General features: G+C 40.2%; 2 protein-coding genes and 2 long non-coding RNA genes across 4 annotated transcripts; 1 reads left to right on the top strand and 3 right to left on the bottom strand.

The window, feature by feature from the left end:
• Positions 1 to 3,243: 3,243 nt before the first annotated feature.
• Positions 3,244 to 12,479, bottom strand: LOC131977552 (laminin subunit alpha-3-like). The gene is made up of 16 exons (XM_059340927.1): positions 12,426 to 12,479; positions 10,945 to 11,129; positions 10,746 to 10,862; positions 10,482 to 10,630; positions 10,215 to 10,353; positions 9,278 to 9,377; positions 9,088 to 9,204; positions 8,839 to 9,009; positions 8,489 to 8,747; positions 7,417 to 7,597; positions 6,107 to 6,256; positions 5,276 to 5,435; positions 5,074 to 5,201; positions 4,141 to 4,234; positions 3,948 to 4,055; positions 3,244 to 3,866 (listed from the first exon to the last, which is right to left on the bottom strand). The coding sequence occupies exons 3-16, from the start codon at positions 10,764 to 10,766 to the stop codon at positions 3,724 to 3,726; spliced, it is 1,920 nt and encodes a 639-aa protein (XP_059196910.1). The 5' UTR covers positions 10,767 to 10,862; positions 10,945 to 11,129; positions 12,426 to 12,479; the 3' UTR covers positions 3,244 to 3,723.
• LOC131977569 (uncharacterized) lies at positions 12,478 to 13,055 on the bottom strand. Its single transcript, XR_009394900.1, has 3 exons — positions 12,967 to 13,055; positions 12,686 to 12,797; positions 12,478 to 12,596 (listed from the first exon to the last, which is right to left on the bottom strand). It is a non-coding gene; the product is annotated as an uncharacterized LOC131977569 (long non-coding RNA).
• Positions 13,056 to 13,148: 93 nt separating this feature from the next.
• Positions 13,149 to 19,214, bottom strand: LOC131977822 (laminin subunit alpha-3-like). Its single transcript, XM_059341266.1, has 9 exons — positions 19,184 to 19,214; positions 17,048 to 17,299; positions 16,659 to 16,772; positions 15,532 to 15,644; positions 15,369 to 15,452; positions 15,055 to 15,155; positions 14,199 to 14,243; positions 13,949 to 14,097; positions 13,149 to 13,385 (listed from the first exon to the last, which is right to left on the bottom strand). The coding sequence occupies exons 2-9, from the start codon at positions 17,231 to 17,233 to the stop codon at positions 13,149 to 13,151; spliced, it is 1,029 nt and encodes a 342-aa protein (XP_059197249.1). The 5' UTR covers positions 17,234 to 17,299; positions 19,184 to 19,214.
• A 1,499-nt stretch (positions 19,215 to 20,713) lies between these two features.
• On the top strand, positions 20,714 to 23,785 carry LOC131977568 (uncharacterized). Its single transcript, XR_009394899.1, has 4 exons — positions 20,714 to 20,787; positions 21,310 to 21,485; positions 22,337 to 22,511; positions 22,622 to 23,785. It is a non-coding gene; the product is annotated as an uncharacterized LOC131977568 (long non-coding RNA).
• The last annotated feature ends 1,013 nt before the right edge of the window (positions 23,786 to 24,798 follow it).

Genomic DNA, 24,798 nt, shown 5'->3' with positions numbered 1-24,798 from the left:
GTAGTTGAGAACCCAGGTGTGGTGGAAGTTGTGGTAGTTGAAAACCCAGGTGTGGTGGGAGCTGTGGTTGTTGTCAACCCAGGTGCGGTGGTTGCAGTGGGAGCTGTGGTAGTTGAGAACCCAGGTGTGGTGGGGGTTGTGGTAGTTGAAAACCCAGGTGTGGTGGGAGCTGTAGTTGTTGTCAACCCAGGTGCCGTGGTTGCAGTGGGAGCTGTGGTAGTTAAGAACTCAGGTGTGGTGGTTGCAGTGGGAGCTGTGGTAGTTGAAAACCCAGGTGTGGTGGTTGTTGTCAACCCAGGTGTTGTGGTTGCAGTGGGAGCTATGGTAGTTGAGAACCCAGGTGTGGTGGGAGTTGTGGTAGTTGAGAACCCAGGTGTGGTGGGAGCTGTGGTGGTTGAGAACCCAGGTGTGGTGGGAGCTGTGGTGGTTGGGAACCCAGGTGTGGTGGGAGCTGTGGTAGTTGGGAACCCAGGTGTGGTGGGAGCTGTGGTAGTCGAGAACCCAGGTGTGGTGGGAGTTGTGGTAGTTGAGAACCCAGGTGTGGTGGGAGATGTGGTTGCAGTGGGAGCTGTGGTAGTTAAGAACTCAGGTGTGGTGGTTGTTGTCAACCTAGGTGTTGTGGTTGCAGTGGGAGCTGTGGTAGTTGAGAACCCAGGTGTGGTGGGAGTTGTGGTAGTTGAGAACCCAGGTGTGGTGGGAGATGTGGTTGCAGTGGGAGCTGTGGTAGTTGAGAACCCAGGTGTGGTGGTTGTAGAGAACCCAGGTGTGGTGGCTGCAGTGGGAGCTGGGGCTGTTGAATCACCAGTTGTGGTGGTTGTAGCTCCAGTTTGGGCGGTTGGAACCCCCGTTGTGGTTGCTGCAGTAGGAGTTGTGGTGGCTGCAGTTGTGGTGGATAGTTTTGCATTAGTAATTTGAAAGAAATTCAGAAATCCATCACATCAGATATCTCAGTATTCTCAGTAAATCTCTTATCATGTTTATCTCATGCCAATAATTTTACTAAGAATTTGAAATGATAGGAACTACCTATATTTTTATTTGTTCAACCGTCACCAACAGTCTTAGTAACTATTATCCAGACTGACGTGAATCCCCATTTAGAGAGCCTTGTGGTTTAAGTTTTCTGTAATTTAAACAGATCTACATTTTTATTTTATGTATAAATGTTTTTAAATGCTAGAATTCTAGTGTGTAACAAAGCTGTGAAACCAATACTGCTACAAAGAACAAAAAATAACTTTTTTAAAAACTATTTATCACTATTTTTTTAATAACTTTTCAAATATGCTACATTGTTTTCCATTGTATCCGGATTTCTGTTTATGCTCTTGTTTTCTATTCTCCCCTGCCCTTAACAGAGAAAACAGTAAAAATCAAGAAAAATACAAACAATCAAAACCATAAAAAGAATAACTTTACCTTGTACACATAATATATGTAAATATCCAACCAAAAATATCCGGAAAATAATTTTTGTTTCCATGGCGTCTGGTGTTACGTCTCACTGCTTCAGAAGAATAAAGTATTCAGTCTCTGAGTCTGTTAGTTTGTGGAAAAACTCCTCCCTCAAATAAGGAAGAAGTGACAAAGCCTCCATGACATCAGCTACTTCGAGATAACCTGAAAAACCAGCTAAGTCCCAAGATACACATCTACAAAATATGGGACACTGTAAAAAAAATCATAAAACAAAGAAGCTTACAACACAACAAACAAATTCAATGCAGCATTAACCAGACAATTACTCTCCATTATTTTCCTGAGTGAATCAATGTGTTAAATTTTAATCAAGATTAAAGATTGCAAATACAGAATGTATTACTAGTAACATCAAAGCTCCAGCGTTTTAACCTCAAGTCCTTTCTCAAAGCTTTTATCTTTTATGATGAGTAACATGAGTATAAAGAGACTCAAACAAACACATTCTTTTTACAGTAAGAAAAAACAGGTAATGCAGGAGAAACATAATGGTGATTGTTTCTATTTTATTTCGTACAAAAACATAAAAGCAAAAGTTATTAACCAAACACTTTCACAGGATTCAACCAAGAAAACACTTAAAAACAGTGAAAATTTAAAGCTGTCAAACAAATATTTTGTCAACAAACTGAGGCATAGTAGCCTGATACTCCACTGACGATCTTCTTAGTTTGGGAACTCTTTTAGCTGGTATCTAATAATTAAACTAATTATAGTGGAGAACATGTCACCATTAGCACTGTGACTTAAAAGTAAAATATCATTAAACTTCATGGACTCTTGCCAAACGGGAAAGTACAGGGAACCCTCATGAATGTCAACAAACAGGTTTCTCATCTATGTAATGCATTTCCTCTTTTTATCAGCTCCCTCTTTCTTTCTTTTTGGTCACCTTGAACTCTACTTACTTAGTATTAAAAGACAGTTTAAACAGTGAATAAATGTACATAAATGCTGGAAGTAAAGCAGATACGAGTTTGACGTGAGCCACGAAATTTACGTAAAATGTAATTTTTGTTTTCACCGGGACATGAACCCCGTTCTCCTGGTGAAAGTCCTCAGTTTGTTCAACCTTTTGTGTATGTGAGAGGTATTTTATGTGTATGTGATAGGTAAAATTGTAAATATGAGAGGTATTTTTTGTGTATGTAAGAGGGTAGAATGAATATACGGCCCCCTCATAGGGGACCAGTCTTCTCTCTCACATGTCTTCAGCCTCTTTCAGACGCCGTTTCAAACTGCGATATTTACGCCTATGGGACATTTTTCCTTCAATCTGAACGTCCCAGAGGCGGAATGGGGGAAAAAGTGATCCGGGTAGATGGAAAACTATGTTACATACATAATTTGTGCGACACTCAGGAAATAAGAAAGGAAGTGGAACGTGTCATCAGAAACACGCCTCCCACTTGAGTCCAACAGTAATCGAATCATGTTCAGCAAAATGCAGAAGTTTGCTAAAGTTGAAGTGTAGAATCTCTACAGAAAGAAACAGCTTGACATGCAGCCACTGCAATCACTTGTTGAACACGTGCTGCTGCTGCTCTGTTACACGTTATATGATAAGATGAAGATTTATCCTTTATTAATCCCACAATGGGGAAATTCAACTTTTGCATTTAACCCATCCTTTTTTACACACAAGTGAACACACCATGCAAGGAGCAGTGGGCAGCACAAGGTTAGGTGCCTTGCTCATGGGCACTTCAGTCCTGGGATTCGAACTGATGACCCTCTCTGCTTACGAGCCCAATTCTTCTAACCTCTAGTCCACGGACTGCCCAGAGACCACCATCTCCTCACACTTCGTGCAGCGTTGCTAGACTGAAGTGTGAATTATGCTGTTGCAGAATCAGGATGAATGTCCGAAGGTGAAGTGACGGCACTTTTGCAGAAACACAGTATGGAAAAGGTTACTCAGATAATTTATTTATTCATTGTCCTTAACCGCTTATCTGAACTCGCTCATCTGATCATTCCAGAATACAATCACTGTGATCCAATGGATCAGAATTTCGTTTGATGTGCATGTGTCTATTTATAACTGAATGACAATAAAGTCTGTCGAGGTCTAAGTCTCGGGTCACAGCGGGCTGGAGCCAAACCCAGCTGACATTTTGTAAAATCAAAACTTGACACTTAGTTTCATAATCGATCTGTATTTTAAAGTACAAGCGTAAGAAATAGAACTAAAAGAACGTGGCTACAGCGTCAGAGAAATGGTGAAGTGAAGCTGTTAATGTGTCAGTCAGGGCATCTGTTGACGATGACCGGGCCGACCAGCCTGGAACCCGCCTCAAACTCAACAACTCTTCCATTCAGCTTCACATTTCGTAAGCAGCCGACAAACGGGGAGAGTACAGGTGCTCTGCTCTGCTCCGCTGCCCCTGAACAGAGAAAAGAAACAGCAGAAGTAGGAAATTTGTCTCACACGAAAGTATGTTCTGTGAAATGTTTGATGGATTTACCTCCGATATAAAGTGTCTCCGGTGATGTTGAGGTGGACGAGAAGGCAGTGGCTCTCTGCTCAGACGTGGAGTCCAACACTAGTTTGATGACGTCTCGTTGTTTGGACACTTGAGGAAAAAAGCATGAGAATTTAACATTTAAAGCTACTCGTGTGTCATAAAGTATCAAGTTTGTGTACATGTGAAGTCGTACCTGTGACCTTGTGAAACTTTCCATCACAGAGACTCTCAGGAGGAGACACTGAGACGCTGACGACACCGTGACCATCGTTCACTGTAACGCCCACCTGGTGAGAGAAAACTTAGAGTAATGTTTTGGTCATTTACCCCCTGAACAGAACATGTTTTCCCCTTTTTACATTTTCCTCTCTGTGTCCTTGTATTTCACTGTAATATATTAAATCTATATCAATCTATAAGTCCTGCAGCTCTATGTAATCTAGAAGTGGAAACAACTCAATCATGTCTTTGTGCAGAAAAACTCAGTAAGAATGACGGAAATCATTAAAGAAGAGAGGAAAAAAGTTTAATTTTTCTGATAAATCGTAATTTAAAAATTTCCAATAAAATGGAATTTATATATTAACTCATTTCCAAGTGCCCACTAGTGTCATGAAAAACAGTTTTCTCCACATATTAAAGTGTTGTCATGTTTCCAGCCTCTCCTGTCGTCTCCTCTCTGCTCTGTGTAAACAGCCTCTGCTGTCCTCTCCTCTCTGCTCTGTGTAAACAGATTTTCAGTGAATATTTGTCACGTGACCGTTGGTCTCAGCAGAATCAAACATGTCTTCACAGTGTCTCCAAGGAGCAGAATTGAATGTTTTTAACAGGATCTGGTTAGTGCAAACGCTTTATTCTAAATGACACATGTAGAATAAAGAGATTCTGACACGAATATCAACATTTCAAGCTTCACTTTGGTCGATTTTTCTAACGGAAGCTTTCGCAACCTATGATCTGTTCAATGACTGTCAGAAAGGTAAAATTCTGACGATAATGCCTGTTTGTACAGTTTCTTTCTACAATAAATGATGTGTATTTTTGGCGATCGTTTTAAGAGAACCTACTGCTGAGGTTCAGAGGGTTGGTGCTGCCTGATCAGATGTCATAAAGAGAAAATATTCACCTTGTTCTCCACTAAGAACACACTGAGGCTTGCTGTGTGACTCTGAACGTGGAAGAGAAGACCTGTAAGGTACCGAGGTCGCAGCTCGAACGCCAACACAAACTGGGAGCCAGGGCCGAAGTATTTCTCTACAACAGAAATATTCTTTAATAGACTTGAAATCAACAAGGAGACACATGAGGAGTCATGAAGTCTGTCGAACCTAAGACAACGTGACCGCCCCCAAAGAACGCCCCTGTTTCTCTGAGCCAGTCGAGGCACGCTGACGTTCTGTGTGTTTCCTCCGGTTCACCAACCGCAACATCGTTCATTTTAAAATCCCGGAAACAACCAATAATGCTGTTCGTGGGAATATTGTGTGCCTGAAGGAAGAGAAGGAAGAGAAACAAGGAGGTTAATACATGTGTGTTTCCAACAGGTACTTTTCCCTCTAGTGAGCCGCTGTGGGTGAAGCTTGGGAGAGAGATCAGACCAACTTCACCGGAGCGGCTCAGAAAGTACAGACCCGAGGCAGGTACTTTCTGAGCCGCTACTAGTCAACGCTGATTGGATGCGGTTGAGGCAGCGATTTCGCGCATGCATGATTCATTTGCAGACAGGTGCAGACTGGACACTGAAGGGTTAACATCTCCTGCTCTGACTGCAGCTGGGAGAGACTGCTGCAGGAGGACTGGGCCGCTTGTGAGTGCTTTGGGACGGCACATGCTACTCGTTAAGAAGAGTAGGAATGAGTCTCCAAAAGTTTCCAGTAACACCAGAAAAAGTCGCTAGATTTGTTGCGAGCTGCTTTTTTGAAAAAGAGTTGCCAGAGGGGTCTGAATAGTCTAAATATAGAGAAAAGTTGGCAACACTGCTTGCTGCGTTGGTCTGTTGTCACATTAACTCTGTTGGTTAGCCGCTACAAAAGGAACAGAGGTAGAGGGGAACTAACTCATGGGCGGAGCCAAAACACTCAGCCGCTTTACAAAAAGCACTCAGTGGAAACACACCTTATGTGAACAAATGAGGGAAAAGACTGAGGTGTGATACAGACTTTTGTGGTTGTGCTTGCAGGATCAGCTCCCAGGTAGACGGGGTTCTGCAGGTCTAAAGATGATCCCTCATCGTTCGGTAGAAGTCCATCAGTCACACGGAAACCATCAACCAGCAGATGAAACGTGCTCTTCTCCACGCTGAACTCCACCTGTCACACAGGTAACAACACACATTATTCACCTAAAGACCTCAACCAGACAGATTTTACTTTACTATCACTGTGATCTTAATATTATTATAACCTTTAATTAACCAGGAAAATCCCATTGAGATTAAGAAGCTCTTTTTCGAGAGAGACCTGACCAAGATAGGCAGTAGAAAATACAAAACAGTTAAAAAAATTATACAGTTAAAACACAAACCAAGGGCAAACAAAAAAGCAAAAATTATTATATTTACAAACAGATTATGAAAGACATGTAGATGTTATAGAGTCGTCGTCAAGAACTCTCATCTTCAGCACCTGTGACTAATCTTCTCCACATGTTGAAAAGGTTTTTTAGCCTTTACAAAACAAAAAATAACAGAACGAAACAGGTTCAGGAGAGGTTTAATGTTTGCATTATTTATTAAGTCCAGGGACAAGTCAGGACGTCAGTAATGGACCAAATTTTAGGTTGCTCAAGGTGGAATAAAATGTGATTTATTATTGACGGATGAAGTGTTTATCTTCTCAAAACAATATCTTCCAAACATATCACAATGCAAATTAAACCATAATTAACAAAGAATTGTCTGAAAACAAAATTTTTCCAACTTTATGGGCAACTGTGTTTTTTGTGGAATTACAGGTTAATTTTTTTTTTTTTTAAATGCTGCCCAACCGGAGCATCCGAGCTGTGAGACCTGAACTGGTTCTAGTTTGCAAAGTCATCATTTCATATGGGCAGCCACAATGTCCATATTTTGAATAATTTTGCAGTTTTTGTTTCAAATTAAATCATCTGGAAACACTGAAAACTCAGCAGGAGACAGTTTTCATCTAACGTAAGAGCTCTGAACCCCTTTCAAATATATGTTTACTTTAAATTGAAATTAAATTTCACCAAAAATAAAATGTTTTTCGTAGAAATGTTAACTAAACTGTTAAACAGGCATTATCAGTGAAATTTTTCCAACAGACTTCGAACAGATCATAGGTTACTAATGTTTCCATTAGAAAAAGGAGCCAAACAAAGCTTTAAAATGTGATATTTCTTTTTTTCTGATCATTATAAACTACATATGTGTTGTGCAGGAACACAAATTTTGTTTAGGCGTAGCAGGAGTAACTAGGAGTCAGAAGCTTTAAAATAAATGTTGATTTACTCTGTGCCAGTTCCCATCGTTGCTCCTCTGCTTGTGTTGGATGATTCTGTTTTGCCCGAGCGACATCTTGATCTTGCCGTTGGCGATGTACAGAGCCAGCAGGGGGACGAGTCCTCTCCCTGCCACGTGGAGGATCAGACCTTTAGACGTCTCAGTCTTTATATCAAGGGAGAAGTGAGGCCTGAGACACAAGAGGAGGACAACAATGAAGTCTCACTTACTGCTCATATGAATTAACCCGATAAAAACCCCAGAAAAGTAGGGTTTTTTTAAAGGTCGCCAAAAATACACCGTTAATCGTAGAAAGACACTGTAAAAACAGGTGTTATCATCAGAGTTTGAACTCCCTTAAAGTCACTGAACAGAAGATAGGACACAGACGATTATATTAGAAAAAGTTACCAAAAGTTGTCTTAAAATGTTGGTATTTGTGTCAGAATCTCTTTATTCTACATGTGTCATTTAAAATAAAGCGTTGGCACCAACCAGATCCTGTTAAAAACATTAAATTCTGCTCCTCAGAGACACTGTGAAGACATGATTGATTCTGCTGAGACCAACGGTCACATGACAAATATTCACTGAAAATCTGTTTACACAGAGCAGAGAGGAGAGGACAGGAGAGGCTGAAAACATGACAATACTTCAATATATGCAATATGTGGAGAAAACTGATTTGGTAATTTTTGTCATTTTTGGTCATTTTGCATCTTTTTTCGGTCATTTTGTGTCTTTTTTTGATCATTTTATGTATTTTTGGGGGTCATTTTGTATCATTTTTTGGTCGATTTGTGTCTTTTTTGGCCATTTTGTGTTTGTAACAACATTTGGAAAACAGACACTTGGAAAACTTCATATATAAATTCCATTTTATTCCAATTAAAAAAAAACAATTTATCAGAGAAATTCAACTTATTTTTTGTCTTTCTTTCTGATTTCTGTCATTCAAACTGTGTTATTCTGCACAAAGACATGTTTGAGTTGTTCCCACTTCTAGCCAGGATTGTGCTGATTCCATAGAGCTGTAGGACTTATAGATTTATAGAGATTGTATATAGATTTTATATGTTACCTGTGGTTGAGGTCGTGTGTTGGCAGGTTGTAGCTCAGCCAGCTGTTCTCCTCAGACAGCTGGAGTTCACCTCGCCGCTCTCGTTGCTCACATTGACTTCCTGCTGGAGCTCTAACAAAGTTTCTCATCTCTTCGATCACGTCTTTGATTCTCCGGATGCTTTCTGTCATGTTGGCACTAGGGGGCGCTCTCACACTGAGAGCCTCCACATGTGTGATTCTGTCCTTCAGCACAGGCAGCGCTGCCTTCAGGTTCTTCACTGAACAGACAGAAAACACAACCATAACAAATCAAACTTACATTCTACAGCTGCAGTATGGCCTAAATATGTTTTCCAACATTATCCTCACGTGCACGCTCTGCTCCAGTCAACACATCGTCTGTATTCTCACTGACTGTGTTCACTGTTATTCTCTGCACATCGTGGCTGATATTCCTCAGTCTCTCAGTTATATTTTGGGCCATAGAGTTTGAGCCAGATGCAGCTGTTTTTGCAGACTTTATCAGGATATCTGTGTCATCTGAAATCAAAAACACCATGATGTAAAGTGACACATTTACATTTGTAATAATCTCTTCCTGTCCAGTGATCCACTGACCTCTCTTGATGTCTCTGAGGTCGTCACTGACGGCTGAGAGACTCGTTCTCACTGATTCTGCTTTCTCCTTTTGTTTGTTCACACGATATTTGAGAGTGTTCACTGCCTGTGAAAGCACTGTAAAAAGAAATTAAAAGGTTTTTGGGGATTCAAAGTTTATCAAACATGTCTGATGATGTTGTTTACTCACCTTTAAGTTCCCTCAGATAGACATTGGCATCAGTCTGTAAACTAGTTGAATTATCTTTGAGTCCTTCTGCTCTGTTGACCAGGCCTCTCTCCTTTACACCCTGATTAATAATAACAGAATCATGTTTAGATTTTTTAAATAAATATTATAACTATTATTAACCCTCTGAACCCCAACAAGCTGTTTCAGGGCGGTTTTTTGGTGTTGCTTTTCTTACATGTTCCTTGTATTTCCCTGCAATATATAAAATCTCTATAAATCTATGAGTCCTGCAGCTCTATGGAATCTGAAAAATCATGGCTAGAAGTGGGAACAACTCAAACATGTCTTTGTGCAGAATAACACAGTTAAAATGACAGAAATCAGAAAAAAGAAAAGAATTCCTCTGATAAAATATTTTCTAAAAATTGGAATAAAACAGAATTTTCCAAGTGCACATATGTTGTAAAGACAGTTTTCTCCACATATTGTACATATTGAAGTATTGTCATGTTTCCAGCCTCTCCTGTCCTCTCCTCTCTGCTCTGTGTAAACAGCCTCTCCTGTCCTCTCCTCTCTGCTCTGTGTAAACAGATTTTCAGTGAATATTTGTCACGTGACCGCAGAATCAATCATGTCTTCACAGTGTCTCTGAGGAGCAGAATTTAATGTTTTTAACAGGATCTGGTTAGTGCAAACGCTTTATTTTAAATGACACATGTAGAATAAAGAGATTCTGACACAAATACCAACATTTTAACCCAAGTTTTGGTCACTTTTTATAACAGAAACTTTCATAACCTATGATCCATTCAAGGACTGTCTGAAAGTTCAAACTCTGACAATAATGCCTGTTTTTACACTTTTTCTTTATGATAAACAATATATTTTTGGCAATCTTTTAAACATACATTCAGTTGGGGTTCAGAAGGTTAAACATTACGTTTACCTGGATTACCTGTAAGGCGTGGTCTGTAGCCTTTCTGGACTGATTCGCTGCCCTCTCTGCCTTTCCTACAGCATTTCTGATGCTGTAAAAAACTCCTTTACTCGGCACATTAAGCAGGTCAGTGCTGCCGGTCGCATTATGATGAAATCTGCAATAACACACAGCACGGTTCATCACAGTCAGCACACACACACACACACACACACACATAGTCACCTTCAGTTTAATATAAATCATATCTATGCAATTTCTTTATTCCCCCTGTTACACACTCACTGTTGCAGTTCTGCTGCCTGTCTGCTCAGCTCCTCTGCACGCTGCTCTGCTCTGGTTACAGCATCTACTTTTGTCCTGAAAATGTTATTTAACTTCTCTAACAGTTGCAGATTGGCGCCATCTAGCTGAGCAGCCTGACGCTCAAAGTCCTGCAACACACACACACACACACACACACACACACACACACACACACAACTTAATTTGCAAAAAAAAGTCCAAACTTGCCTGTGAATCATGATGGTAAAAGATGTTTTTGCTTACTGTTTTAATTTCCTCAAGCATCAAAAACAAGGTAGTTATGTTTTTTAGCAGCTCTTTAGTCGTTTCAGTGACAGGAAGAATCGTACTTTGTTCTTTCTTCAGCTGAGTGTGAAGACGCTGGTAAAACATGCACAAAGAGAGGTGAAGACATCAATGCGATACTACAGTCGAACATATTTCCAGTTGTGTTTCACATCACCTCCAGATGTTGTAGGGTGGTGTGACTCTGCAGGTTGAGGCTCCGTGTCCGGTCGACTCTGTCCTCTGCTGCTGACAGCGGCGCTGCCACATCTCTCACTGAAACGTCTGAGGCCTTCAGAGAGCCTGCAGCCTCGTTTAACACTTCATCTGGATCTGACGTGTTGTTCCTGATCGTTTCCAACACTGAGGAGAACACACATCTTGACTATGAATTAGCTCATTTTCAGGGTTGTATAACATGCCTTCATTCATTATCCTTAACCAGGGCTGACACATAGACAGACAACCATTCACGCTCTCATTCACTCCTACGGGCAATTTAGGCAATTCAACCCAAGCTGCATGTTTTTGGACTGTGGGAGGAAGCCAGAAGACCTGGGGAGACGCTGACACGGGAACATGAAAACTCCACACAGAAGAGCTGCAACTCGAATTCGAACTTGTGTCCCTCTTTGTATATTGTATATTGAATATCGACCAAAACCATGTGATTAATCTGTTCCACAGCAACCATAACTGCACAGAAATATAGCTGTTCACCTAAAAAAAACATTTAATATTTGTGATATTCATTGGGCTACATGGTGGTGTAATGGTTAACACTTTTGCAAGAGGGTCACAGGTTCAAATCTCACTCTTCTATAACCCCTTTTCGACCAAGACAGTTTGAGGGGCCGGTTCGACCTGGTGCTTAATCTCAAACCAATTTTTCCACAAGGATGAACCATCTGCAAACCAGCACCAGAACGAGGTTCGCAATGGTCAGAAAGGGTTGTGCAGTCTGCATGTTCTCTCCGGGTACTCCAGCTTCCTCTTTCAGTCCAAAAACATGCAGCTTAGGCTTAACTGGTGACTCTAAATTGCTCGTAGGAGTGAATGAGAGCATGAATGGTTGTCTGTCTCCCTGTCTGGACACCTGTCCTGGGTGGACCCCGCCTCTCAGCTCCAGACCCCTGCAACCTGAGTTCAAAGAGCGGTTAGGGATAATGAATTAAATTAATTTGTTTAATTGTTAATTTGTTCGTCAATCATAGAAATTTACCCTTATAGTTTAATCAATAGTCTTCATGCTAAGCTAAGCTAACTGGTGTAGAGATATTAAAGCTTGACATTAATCTTATCAAACTCCTGAAAGGAAAGAAAGTGTATTACCTGAAGTGCAAAACCAAAGCAAGAGCTGAGAGTTAAAAATTAGAATTTAGAAGTTTTTTCTTATGAAGAAATATTGTTATTTTTCGTGGGCTCCAGCACAGAAACCTGTTGGACTTCTACAGGGGAGAGATATTTTTTCACACAAACACATGTACAAAAGACATAAAAGTTTATGTAGAGTTAGTGTTAAAATCATCATCATCAAATAAAATGAACCTGTGCAGGTCAGAGAGCTAAAAGCTGTTGTTGTTATTAATCAAATGTAAAAGCGAAGTGTTTGGTTTGCTGGTTGCAGCTTTAAAAGTTACATATTTTTTAAAGTGTGACCTTTGTGTGCGTGCTGCTGCTCTCTGTCAGCTCTGTCTCTCTGAGCGCTGCAGCCTCTCTCTCTCGTCTCCTGCACGCTGCTCTGAGCCTCCTCCACCATCCGGACTCTGTCGTCCTCAGAGAGAGAGAGCGACTCTGTGGGTTTCACCTCAGGCCGCCACTTCATCACGTCTGACAGAAACAGAAACGCTGCTGTTAATGACACGTCTTTGGCCTAAGTCACAGGCAAGACTTGGTCTAACATCTGTTAACTAACGTACGGTGTATCGATGTACGGAGAGCTGCAGCTTCTGACAGAAGATCTGCTGCCTTTAACTTTGTTCCATTCACATTCTGAAAAACCCTCTCCAGGTCTGACATAGCTGTACGTGTCTAGGGGAAGAAATCATTTCAGTTTATGTATGAGGGTTACTTCATAAAACTCATTACAATAAAATGAATAAGCAATAAATAAACAATTATCCTTTTTTTTTAAATGCAGTTATTCTCAGCTTGTGAAGGAGTTTTAGTTTATTAACTGAGCAAAATCAACTGCAGGTACCTTGTGAATCAGCTGACTGAAGTCATTTCCGTTGACAACCACATCTGCTTCCAACTGTTCCACCTTTATATTCAGGAGCCTTAGGATCTGCAAAACAGACACTGTTGATCTTATTCTTTTGGCAAACTCTTTGATCTTGGTCTTGGCTATTTGTCAAGGTATTCCATGCTGTCAATACTGGATCAGTTGTACAGAATGTTGCCTGATTCTACCAATTCTGCCAATACGAGACATGCAAGTGCGCCTGCAGTCTTTACAATTCCATTGGTCTCCTGTCCATTGGGCCAGTGCAGGAATCTCTTGGCGCCATCGTTTGTCTTTCTTCTGCTGAATGCCACGTTCAAAGTCTTCAGAGGAGTCCAGGCCCTCAGAACAGAGCCCACGACACGAGCTTTGCCTTCCAGGTATCTGGATCTATGCTGCAGGATTTCAAGTTGGCTTTCAGTACATCTTTGTATCGTTTCCTCTGCCCACCCCGATCTCCTTGGTCTTCTTTTAGTTCACCATAAAGGAGAATCTTTGGGATTCTTGTAAATGGTAATGGTAAATGGACCTGCACTTATATATCGCTTTTGTAGTCGCTTTGCGACCACTCAAAGCGCTTTACACTACAGACTGGGCTCATTCACCCGTTCACATACACATTCATACTGGTGGCAGAGGCTACCCTAAACGGTGCCACCTGCCACCATTGGGAATTCATTCTCACACCGATAAACGTAACTTCGGGAGCAATTTGGGGTTCATTATCTTGCTCAAGGATACTTCCACATGTAGGCTGCGACGGTCAGGGATCGAACCACCAACCCTTCGGTTGGGGGCAACCCGCTCTACCAACTGAGCCACAGCCGCCCCCAAGTGTCATTTGCAAGTGCCTTCATCATTTCAAGTGTTAATTGTAAAAAAAAAAAAAAGTTATTTTCTAGGACTTGATTTGGACTTGATTTGAGTCACAAATACCATAAACCTGCATCAACCGTACCTCTGTTTCTGTGATGTTCCCCTGCAGCTCGTTCAGTCTGGACCGTGAAGTGACGTTAGTGACGTTCTGCAGCTGTTGCTTCAACCGAGCCACGACATCGTCCATCTTCTCCAAGTCGCCCAATAAGGAGACAGGACAGCTGTCACAGTCTGTCAGTGAACACAAGCAGAGAATTAAACACTAAGAGGCTGAAACAGTTTTTTATGCAGCTCAAACATGATTCTGAGATTAATCTTCAGCACAAACTCACCATGGCAGTGATCACCGGAGCTGCTGTTTCCAGATGTGATACACTCTGTTAAAAGGGGAAGATGTTAAAGCGGATCTCGTCACATTAATGCAGTTTACTATCATCAGAGCAGCACTATACAAAAAGATTAATTCAGCCACTATCAGAAAAGATTAACTACTACTTTCTGGAGTAAAAACAAACCCCAAAACCGGTCAGAGTTGAAGGCAAAAATATTTTATTTTCAAACAAGAATACATCTGTGTTTTTTCTTTTTTTAGTATGTTTTCTTTAAAATCAAAAATACACCGTTTATTGTAGAAAGAAACTATGAAAACAGGCATTATTAGATTTTTCCGACAGTCCTTGAAGGTCATAGGTTACGAAAGTTTCCGTTCGAAAAAGTGACCAAAATCTGACTTAAAATGTTGATATTAGTGCAAGAATCTCTTTATTCTACATGTGTCATTTAAAATAAAGCGTTTGCACTAACCAGATCCTGTTAAAAGGACAGGAGAGGCTGGAAACATGACAATACTGAGAATATGTACAGAAAAGTTTTTTTTTCGTCACATAGCCTGTATAAATACATTTTTTTTCAAATTTAAAAAAAAAAAAATCATCAGAGAAATTGAACTTTTTTTCCTTTTTTTCTGATTTCTGTCATTCTAACTGTGTTATTCTCCACAAAGACATGTTTGAGTTGTTCCCACTTCTAGCCATGATTGTGCTGATTCCATCGAGCTGCAGGACTTATAGATTTATAGAGATTTTATATATTGCAGTGAAATACAAGGACACAGAGAGGAAAATGGGTTTGGACACTTGACCTCAAACCTTTATATTTTTCTGTATTTGTGTAAAAATTTATATTTACCTCCGGTCAGAGAATCACAGATGTTCAGCCCGTTCTTGCAGTTGCAGGGCTTGCAGCTGCCTCCAGGTACAGCTGGATTACCAAAGTAACGAAATGAACATCTAAGGAGAGGAAAAACAAACTGTAAGCTGCTTCTGAGCGTTCATATTTTTATTATTGCTAATATAATTGATGGGTCTTAAATTGAGCAGTGGACAAAAGGGATTAGGATGCAACATGTGGCTGCTCTGAGGATAATCTTGAGCTGTGAGTGATGCTCCTGTTCTGTTCTGTTCTGTTCTGTTCTGTTCTGTTCTGTTGAGCAGCAGACTCACCTGTCACACCTGGCTCCTCTGTAACCACGTTTGCACAAACACTGGACGGCTCCGGAGCCGATGTCCAGACAGGCCGACGCAAAGCTGCAGAGAGACAAAATCACATCTTCACACTGAGGCACAGAGGGAGTTAGGAGAGGTGAGCTGATGAGAAGAGACTGACTTGTTCCAGGTGAAGGGACAGGGACAGGCCCGGCAGGTTCTGTCAGCTGCGTTTCCATAGTAACCGTCTCTGCAGCGTTCACATCGATCCCCGGTGGAGTCAGACTGACAGTTCTGGGGTCAGTTAGATCAAACACAACAAGACAAAACACGGTTTGTTTTTGGTTTGGTGAGCTTCCACCTCAACACACAGACTGAGAAATTATTTTGCCTCTTTGTGTTTTGTTTTGTGTCTTTGTAGTTGTTGAGTGTCTCTCTGTGGTTTTGTTTATTCTCCTTGTTGTTTTTGTCTGTGGTTGTTTTTCACATTCTGTACAGTCTCTTTAGGGTCACATTGTGTCTCTTTGTGTTTTGTTTTGTGTCTTTTTTATGTCTTTTTGTGTCTCTTTGTGCTCTTTTTGTCTCTTTGTAGTTGTTTTGTGTCTCTTTGTGCTCTTTTTGTGATTTTTGTGTGTCTTTGAGGTTGTTTTGCATCTCTTCATAGTTGTTGTGAGTCTCTTTGTTACTCTTTGCACCAGTTTTGCATGTTTTCTTACTTGTTTTTTGTCTCTTTGTGTTTGTCTTGTCCCTCTTCATTGTCGTTTTTTGTATGTCTTTACAGCTATTTTGCATTGTTGTATTGTTGTTTTTGTAAAAAATGTTGTCTCTTTCTGGTCATTTTATGTCTCTGTAGTAGTTTTGTGTCCCTTTAAACTGCTTTGTCTTCCTTTTTAATCTATATGTTTATTTCTTTGTTTTGCATCACTTCTTAATTGTGAGTCTCTTTGTGTCTCTTGCACTTGTTTTGTGTCTTTTTGTGGCCATTTTTTGTTTCTTTGTGGTTGTTTTGAATTTCTCTCATAGTTGTTTTTTGTCTCTTTGTGGTCATAATGTGTGTCTTTAGTTGTTTTGTGTCTCTGTAGTTGTTGTATGTTTGTGTTTGTTTGTTTTAGTCATTTTCATAGTCGTTTTAAGGTGTTTTTGTATCTCTGTATGACTGATTTGCATCTCTTTGTAGTTGTTTTGCATCTCTCTATGGTAATTTTGAGTCTCTTCCTGGTCTGTACCGTATGTTTCTCTTATTCGGGCCATGTCTGTCTGTCTGTCTGTCTGTCTGTCTGTCTGCATGCTTGTGTGAGATGCACCCACCACACAGTTCCCTGTTTGCTCGTCACACTCGTTGGAGAGTCCGTTGCAGCTGCAGGGCACACACTGCCCTCTGAACGGTCCGACTCGCTCTCTGTAGAAGCCTGAGCTGCACTTCTGCACAGACACACAGAGCTGAATGACTGTTGGACAGTTCACACCTCAAACACTCTAAGCTGCTCAGGAGAATGTTTTATCACTAAGTAATAGGGCTGCAGAATGATTAACTGCAGCAACTTGTGGATTTAATCTTATTAGTTACATATTTATTTATCACTAAGAAAATACCTGGTGGAGGTGTGAATCAGGGCGTGGTGTGAAGGCAGAAAAGCTTCGGTTGCCATTAAAATATATATTTTGATCGTGATAGTATATAAAAACCCAACATTTACCTGAGTGACGGCGCCTGCTGTCTGGTTGCTGAAGCTCGGATCACAGAACCTCTTTGTGCTGTGTGTGTTTGGATGGATCGATCTGAGTCTGTCGTGTCTGAACTTTGACAGTTTCTCAGCAGAGTTACAAACAAAGCAGAGCAGAAACAGCCACGCCGCGCACAGCAAACCTGCACCAAGCTGCATGATGAAGCTCTTCAGTCAGACATGTCTCAGGAGTCTGGAATTAAAGAGCTCCTCCTCCAGGTGAACCTGCAGCAGGTGAACCTTGGAGCTTTTTAATGTTGGACACATAAAGGAAAAGCCGAGCGGTTAGAAAGTGTCAGGCTCAAGGGTCAGTGAGGTGTGGTTCAACCTGCAGCAGAGAGCAGAGCTGGAGGAAGTATTCAGATCCTTTACTGCACTAACAGTACTAACACCACACTGTGAAAGTAAAAGTCCAGTGGTGGAAAGTAACTAAGTACATTTACTCAAGTACTGTACTTAAGTACAATTTTAATACTTGAGTATTATTACATTACATTTTATGTAACTTTATTCTTCTACTTCAAATATATCTATTTATTCATTATATACATAATCACTTTGTTTTAGAGAAGTGCAATTCAATGAGATCGCACCACACATCCGCCTCAGGCTCCATTCCATTTCGTGAGCAGAGCAGTCGGCGCTGCTCTCCTGTTTTAGTTAAAATATCTTCATTAAATAAACATTGTTGTCTTTTTTTAGCATATTGGGTAGAAATAGGTTTTAACAACCCTAGTACAACCCTAAAACGGAAGAACTACAACTATGGTGCTGATGTCGACGTAAGTACTGAAGAGAGGTCTAGGGAGTTGTAGTTTTTTGAATAAAACAGGGTTTCCCCTAAAATTGGAAGTTGGAAATACTTAATTAGTGGCTTTCCAGGGGTTTGAGGGGATGTCAATCACATTATTGGCATCAGACTTTAAATATTGTCTTGTTCAATGGGGATTTTTTTTTCAGCATATCCTAAAGCCCCCCCAACCCCACCCCTTAGTGACTATGCTCACATTATAGTTCATGTCAACACCTTTCTATAACAGTAGGTCTCATGTCTGTAACCCTTTTTGTCTCTTAGTTATAAGCCTTCAAATATGCCCCAAGGTTAAGGTTCAAGGGTAAATATCTCAAAACATGAATATTATAGAACCTTCAAATTGATATATGTTACTCTCCAGGCATAGACCTTTTCGTGATGTATTTGGTTTAGCTCTATGACAAAGTTTTATTTTTTCACTCAGAGCACTCAAAGTGCTGTCGAAATCTAAGCCTGTTAGGGCACATGTCCAAGGTTTGAAAAAAAATAAAACTTTGTCATAAAATATGTTCATATAAATACTTTGATTACTTGCATATTTAATAACTGTAATGATTTAAATATGTATATATATATATATATATATAGATATATAGGCAGGCAGTCAGGCAGGCAGGCAGGCAGTAAGGCAGGCAGGCAGTAAGGCAGGCAGGCAGGCAGGCAGGCAGGCAGTAAGGCAGGCAGGCAGGCAGGCAGGCAGGCAGGCAGGCAGACAGACAGACAGACAGGGCCCGAATAAGAGAAACTTACGTACGGTACAGACCAGGAAGACACTCAAAATGACCATAGAGAGATGCAAAACAACTACAAAGAGATGCAAATCAGTCGTACAGAGATACAAAAACACCTTAAAACGACTATGAAAATGACTACAACAAACAAACACAAACATACAACAACTACAGAGACACAAAACAACTAAAGACACACATTATGACCACAAAGAGACAAAAAACAACTATGAGAGAATTTCAAAACAACCACAAAGAAACAAAAAATGGCCACAAAAAGACACAAAACAAGTGCAAGAGACACAAAGAGACTCACAATTAAGAAGTGATGCAAAACAACCACAAAGAGATAAACATATAGATTAAAAAGGAAGACAAAGCAGTTTAAAGGGACACAAAACTACTACAAAGACATAAAATGACCAGAAAGAGACAACATTTTTTTACAAAAACAACAATACAACAACGCAAAATAGCTGTAAAGACGTCAAACGACAATGAAGAGGGACAAGACAAGCACAAAGAGACAGGACGTTTGAACAGCTGATTAATGTCATTAGTTACTGTTAGAGGCCTTTTGTTCAGGAGACTCTTTGAAACAGAAACTGGAATCAGCTCTATAAAAGGCTGCAGAATCAACTCTCAGCCAATCAGAGCATCGGAACAATCCCCTGAACCAATCAGGTGGTGGGAGCTCGACCCTGAGCCAATCAGAGCTGATCGATCCCAGCTGGAGGTGATGAGAGCTCAGCTGGCCACAAGGACTCCATCACTGGAAGAAGAGCTGCAGGTTAACAGGAGAGAGGAAAGGAAACAGAGAGCAGAGATAAAGACAAATAATAATAAGAGGAATCTGAGACCAACAGAAAGAGGACAGAGAGGATTGAAGTGATAAAAGGTGATATATGCAGGAAGTGTTCCTGAGGATGAAGCTGAGCAAGAGAAAGCTGCTGGTGATCACAGAGAACATCGAGATGAAGCTTTTCTCTTCAGAGGAAACCTGCATGGTGACAATAACACATGTGGAGGAGGAGCTCAGCTTCCACCAGGTCAGAACACACAGGATCAGTAACAGACATTAAATCTGTCAGACTGATATTTAATGTCTTTGTGTTTAGAAACAGTCGGAGGAACTCATAGAAACTATAACATGTTCTGCAGAAAACAATCCTTCAGTTTGAAACCATTTTTTAAATAAACTTCTCTTTAATTGCTGTACACTTAAAAAAGTTATCTTAAAAAGTTATTTCATAGAAATTATTTATATTAATAATAATTTTTCTTTTTTCTACATTATTATAAATGCAATAAAATAAGTAAATTACTTTTATTTCAATTTTAAAATAATGTATGTTAAGTGGCATATATAGGTACACTGTATAAAAAAAAAATTAAAAGTTGCCAAACTTACCATTAAATATCAGTAAAAAAAAAAAAACAACCTTATTTAACAGATGATTTACAGTAAATATATTTTTATTAAAAATATATATATTTGTAGATTTACTGACGTTTTTTTCTCTAATAGTCTAGTCGTAATTTCTTGAACCCAGAAATGTTGAGTACCCTAAAGTTTTATTGCAGAAATGTCATCTATAGGCCTAATGGATGGAATTTAACTTGGTTGCTAAAAGTTGCATTTTGGGCAATTTGCATAGTCAGTGCAACTGAGACTTGCAGCATGGCAGCTGCAGTTTCCTTTGCTGCAGGCCTTCAATGTGCTGCAGCTACAGCTGGTGACATCAAGTAGATTTACTGGAGCCACTGCCTGGATGGCAAGAATGGGCACGACAGCCCCTTCATTAGCAAACTCCCACCCAAACTTTGTGATGTCTCTGGCCTCTGCAGGAGGCTCTCTCTGACCTGCAGCCATCCACAACATGACCTGGAGGTGAGCACGCAGTATGTGCAGCATCAGGTTGGCATCAGTTGGAGGAAGCTTTTTCTTCCTTAATGTTTTAACATTCAGTAATATGTTCTTTTTTTACTTTTCTTTTTTTTTTACATAGATTTCACTATAATATTTCAATGATTTCAATAATTATATGTATATCTTTTTCTTAACTCAAGTAAACGTTTGCTCTCCTCTCCTCCTGCAGGTGGTTCCTCCCCTCAGAGTGACGGAGCTGGTGGAGGTGAACTCAGAGGATTCTTCCACCATGAGCTCGGTACGTCACCTCAGGTTTTATAATATTTCAATTTCTTGTTTAGGAAATCACAGAAAATCCTGGTGTCAGGACTTTCCAGTAGGAAACCATTTAATCTGGTTAAAAGAAGATCATTGTCACCACTCAGGCTCCTCCTTTCTCAATAATAGAATTTTGTCAAGTTTAATTTATTGGACAAAACAGCTTTGCCGTGCACTAACCTGGAGCCCAAACAGAAAATATTTACTCAATCAATCAGCATCACTGATCTGTTTCCTCATTATCTCCGCTAGAAGTTTCACAGTGTTTGCTTTATTGCTGTTTTTGCAAATGTATCACATGCATGTTCTGTTATTTACATTATGTTGTCTGTGGTCTATGATTTATTTAGTTTTTTGATCCATTGATTACTCGTTTATTGTAGAAACTGCCATAAAATAAGGACAAATGCACGCTGCAAATTCCCAGAGCTTAGACTGTATTTAATTTTAGCATCAGTTTTAATGTAAAGTCATAAATCTGTAATTGTCCTGTGCGCTGCAGCCATCAAAAAACAGAGCCAGTCGTCTCAGGTGGAAGAGCCTGAGTCATCAAAGAACGGCACTGGTGGTCAAAGACATCCTCTGTCTGCCCGGAGGACACAAGCTGCCTCAGCTGGAGAGGCGAGATGGTTACTGTGCTCAGATCGTCTTCTAACGACTCGATGCATCAGTTTAACAGTTGGTTTGGATTTTTGGATATTGAAATGTATGTTTTCTTTAAGAGATCACCAGTAATGCACCATTTATCATAGAAAGAAACTGTAAAAATTATAATGTCATTATCGTTATCGTAGAATTTATACTTTCAGATAGTCCTTGAATGCGTCATAGGTTATTAAAGTTTCCATTAGAAAAAGTAACCAACACAAAGCTTAAAATTATGATATTTCTGTCAAAAAGGCTCAACTGTGAAGTCATAATTGAGCCATTTTCAAACCATAAAATGCATTCTTTTTTTTTTAGGTAAAAATGACCAGATTTACTCCAGCACTGATTCATTTAATGAGATTACGGTTATATGATTCAAACTGCAGCTCAAACTACAGTTACAGTTCCACTTTCACCTTTTTTCTAACTCCACCATCAGTCAGAACTTTTTCTCAAGACTCAGAGAAACATGTAAACTGTGTATAACGCTGCCTGAAAACACTAAAGTCCTGGAAGGAGTTAAATATTAGCCATGCTCAAAACTCATCGCGAGTTTATTCTGAATTTTTTTGGATGTTTTTGTCCCTGAGAGTATGAACCCTAACAGCTGTGACCCCTGACCTTTCCCTTTATAGTGTCACAATTAGTGAAATGTTCCAGTTTTGTCCCTTCACTGTCATCACTGTCCTTTTATGGTAGAAAATGTTTAGTAGTTTCTGTAGTTTACTGCACAAAAAAAATTGAAAATTAATTTTGCAACTTTAATTACTTTGTGGATATGAGTATAGTTGAGCTTTTAGCAAAATCCATGTTAAATATCATGTAGTTCATGACTCCCCAACACTACATTAATGAGGTAAATATTCCTTCTGTTCTTGCAGGCACACTGTTCCTCGAGCCAAAGAACGAGCCACTCTCGCCGCTCTGGGAATGACCGCTCGCATCACCATCGATTGTCGCTGGTCAGCCAATCAGATGGAGCGTCGGCTGGCGGCGCTCTTCCAGGATCAGTCTGTGGAACGGGCCGGACAAACATTCTCCTTCACTTATCTACAGGTGAGTGTTTCTGTTCCGGTGAGAGAACTGTGCTTCCTTTGGAGGTTGAAAAATGAAGACAAATGAAGTTTCCCTCCACCTTTCCACTCTGATGGTGTGTGTGTTCACAGTGTGTGCCGGGTTCCCGGGTTCTGTTTGTCCCCGACACTCCTGCAGAGGGCTGGACAGGAGAACAAGTCCTCAGGACCTCCGGACACGGTGCTCTGTACGTCCTCCGCTACCAGGAGCAGCCACAGGTACAACCTCTCCTCTCCTGTCCTCTCCTCTCTGCTCTGTGTAAACAGCCTCTCCTGTCCTCTCCTCTGCTCTGTGTAAACATCCTGTCCTCTCCTCTCTGCTCTGTGAAAACGGCCCCTCCTGTCCTCTCCCCTCTGCTCTGTGTAAACAGCCTCTTCTGTCCACTCCTCTCTGCTCTGTGTAAACAGATTTTCAGTGAATATTTGTCACATGACCGTTGGTCTCAGCAGTGTTGGGATCGTACCACAGGTGAATCTTGGGTTCATTTGTGGACTTTAACATTTGTGGACTAATTGAAACATTTTTCTTAGTCAACTCACAAAATGGCAGGTCAGCGCCATTTTGTGTCCTCTCAAGAACTTCTCTCCCAGAATGCCCGGCATTTACAATACCTTCCAGGTCACCTCATTGGCCAAGGCACCTTGACACTACAGGAGGTCCACTGGTCTGTTAAAAGGGAGACAGTCCTCCCTCCCTTCTCTCTTTTTTTCTCCACCGCTCCCCAGAGGAGTAACACCTCTTCTTCAGGAGGGAATCCAGAGGCCTGGATTCCCCAGCCCCCCACCCCCATCATCTCCTGCAGAACCCTGCAGTGATGAGGCCTGCTCCTCAGAAAATCTCCTTTCCAGGAGTCATTCTGGTACAACTGCAACTCTGACCTTCTCTGCCCACCAAAGTTGCATTAATGAACAGAAAGTTCATTGCAACTGCCAGAGAAGGCTTTACCTCAACAGCAAGGACAACCACCATCCTAATTTGCAAGACGGCAAATTATTGAACTCAACTTGCTTCTTTCCACGCCCGCCACTGGGAAAGGATTTCCCCCCTTTTCAACTGGATTTGTGAGTAATGTAATTGGGCTTGGATAAGCAATCAGCAAGGACTTTAGTATGAAGGATTTGACCTGTAATTAATGATCTGGTTTGTATGTGTGTTTTAAGTATATTTGTGTGATATTTGTGTCACAATCAAAGTTGTATGTTAATCTTCTTTTATTTGCTTTACTTGTTTTAGAATAAATACCTTTTGATTACAAATGCTGTCTATTTAATGTTGTACATTATGAACGATATGCTGGCCTCTGCTGTGACAAGAATTCACGATTCCTTCAACCACTACTAAATAATAATATGGTAATTTGATTATAATTATATTCATAATTAATAATCAGTGTTCCAAATTGATAGTTTAATAACTTTGAGACTGATTTAGGTGAATTGGCTATAATTTTCTGTTCTTACAGATGGTGCCCCCAACGAGCTATGACTTAGAGCAAATCAAGTCATATAATTTCTTATAATTAATAATTATTTATGATACTTATTAATAATTCTTATAGCCATCGAACCATACTTTTGAACCGTGACATCCACACAAGTGTTGCTTAGGTTCATCCCCACATATTTGGTATCCTTATGGGAGGGATAGCATTTATGATAACCCCCTTTTATTAACATATTTGACGCCCTGTGCAAGGTCATCATTTATTCATAAAAGAGCCATCCTTAATTCCCAACACTTTTGGTGACCGTGATGGAGGCAATTGGTATCTGTAACCAGCTACCCCAACATATTTGACGCCCCGTTGCGTACAGCAGACTCATTCATGTCTTCACAGTGTCTCTGAGGAGCAGAATTTAATGTTGTCTTGATTATTATATTAAGCAATATATGTACTTTTAATACATAGAATTCACTGTAATTTAAAGTTCAAGACCATTAAGCAATTAAAAATACTGTAGAAAATCTACTTAATTAAATAGTTTGCAGATAATTTCTTATAGACAGTAAATATCTGTATTTAAAATATAAATATCTGTAGAATAAACTCATTTTTGGCAACTTTTGCTGACAGACTTTTTACTGTTTTCTGTGGGGGTTTTTTTTTTTACAGTGCACACAACATACAAGCATTGTGTTCATATTTTGGTTTTCCAATCACTTGGAAAAGAAGTTACATTCTCTAAGCTTGTTGAGCTTAAAAAGTTCAGATGAATTTTACAATACTGACAGTCCATTAATTATCCAATCTGCATTCTCTTGCCATAAG

Source organism: Centropristis striata, chromosome 9, assembly GCF_030273125.1.
Source record: "Centropristis striata isolate RG_2023a ecotype Rhode Island chromosome 9, C.striata_1.0, whole genome shotgun sequence".
NCBI classification, from domain to species: domain Eukaryota; kingdom Metazoa; phylum Chordata; class Actinopteri; order Perciformes; family Serranidae; genus Centropristis; species Centropristis striata.
Note: the sequence above shows the minus strand (reverse complement) of the source record. Positions and strands in the feature narration are given on the sequence as shown.

Coding starts and splice junctions, on each gene's coding strand:
- LOC131977552 (XM_059340927.1), bottom strand. CDS start 10,766: ATGCTTGAGGAAATTAAAACA. Junction 10,354..10,481: donor CAGGCAGCAGAACTGCAACA/GTGAGTGTGTAA, acceptor GTGTTATTGCAG/ATTTCATCATAATGCGACCG. Junction 9,010..9,087: donor CCTCAGAGACATCAAGAGAG/GTCAGTGGATCA, acceptor TTTTGATTTCAG/ATGACACAGATATCCTGATA.
- LOC131977822 (XM_059341266.1), bottom strand. CDS start 17,233: ATGCAGCTTGGTGCAGGTTTGCTGTGCGCGGCGTGGCTGTTTCTGCTC. Junction 16,773..17,047: donor CAGCAGGCGCCGTCACTCAG/GTAAATGTTGGG, acceptor GTGTCTGTGCAG/AAGTGCAGCTCAGGCTTCTA. Junction 14,098..14,198: donor CTCCGGTGATCACTGCCATG/GTGAGTTTGTGC, acceptor GTTCACTGACAG/ACTGTGACAGCTGTCCTGTC.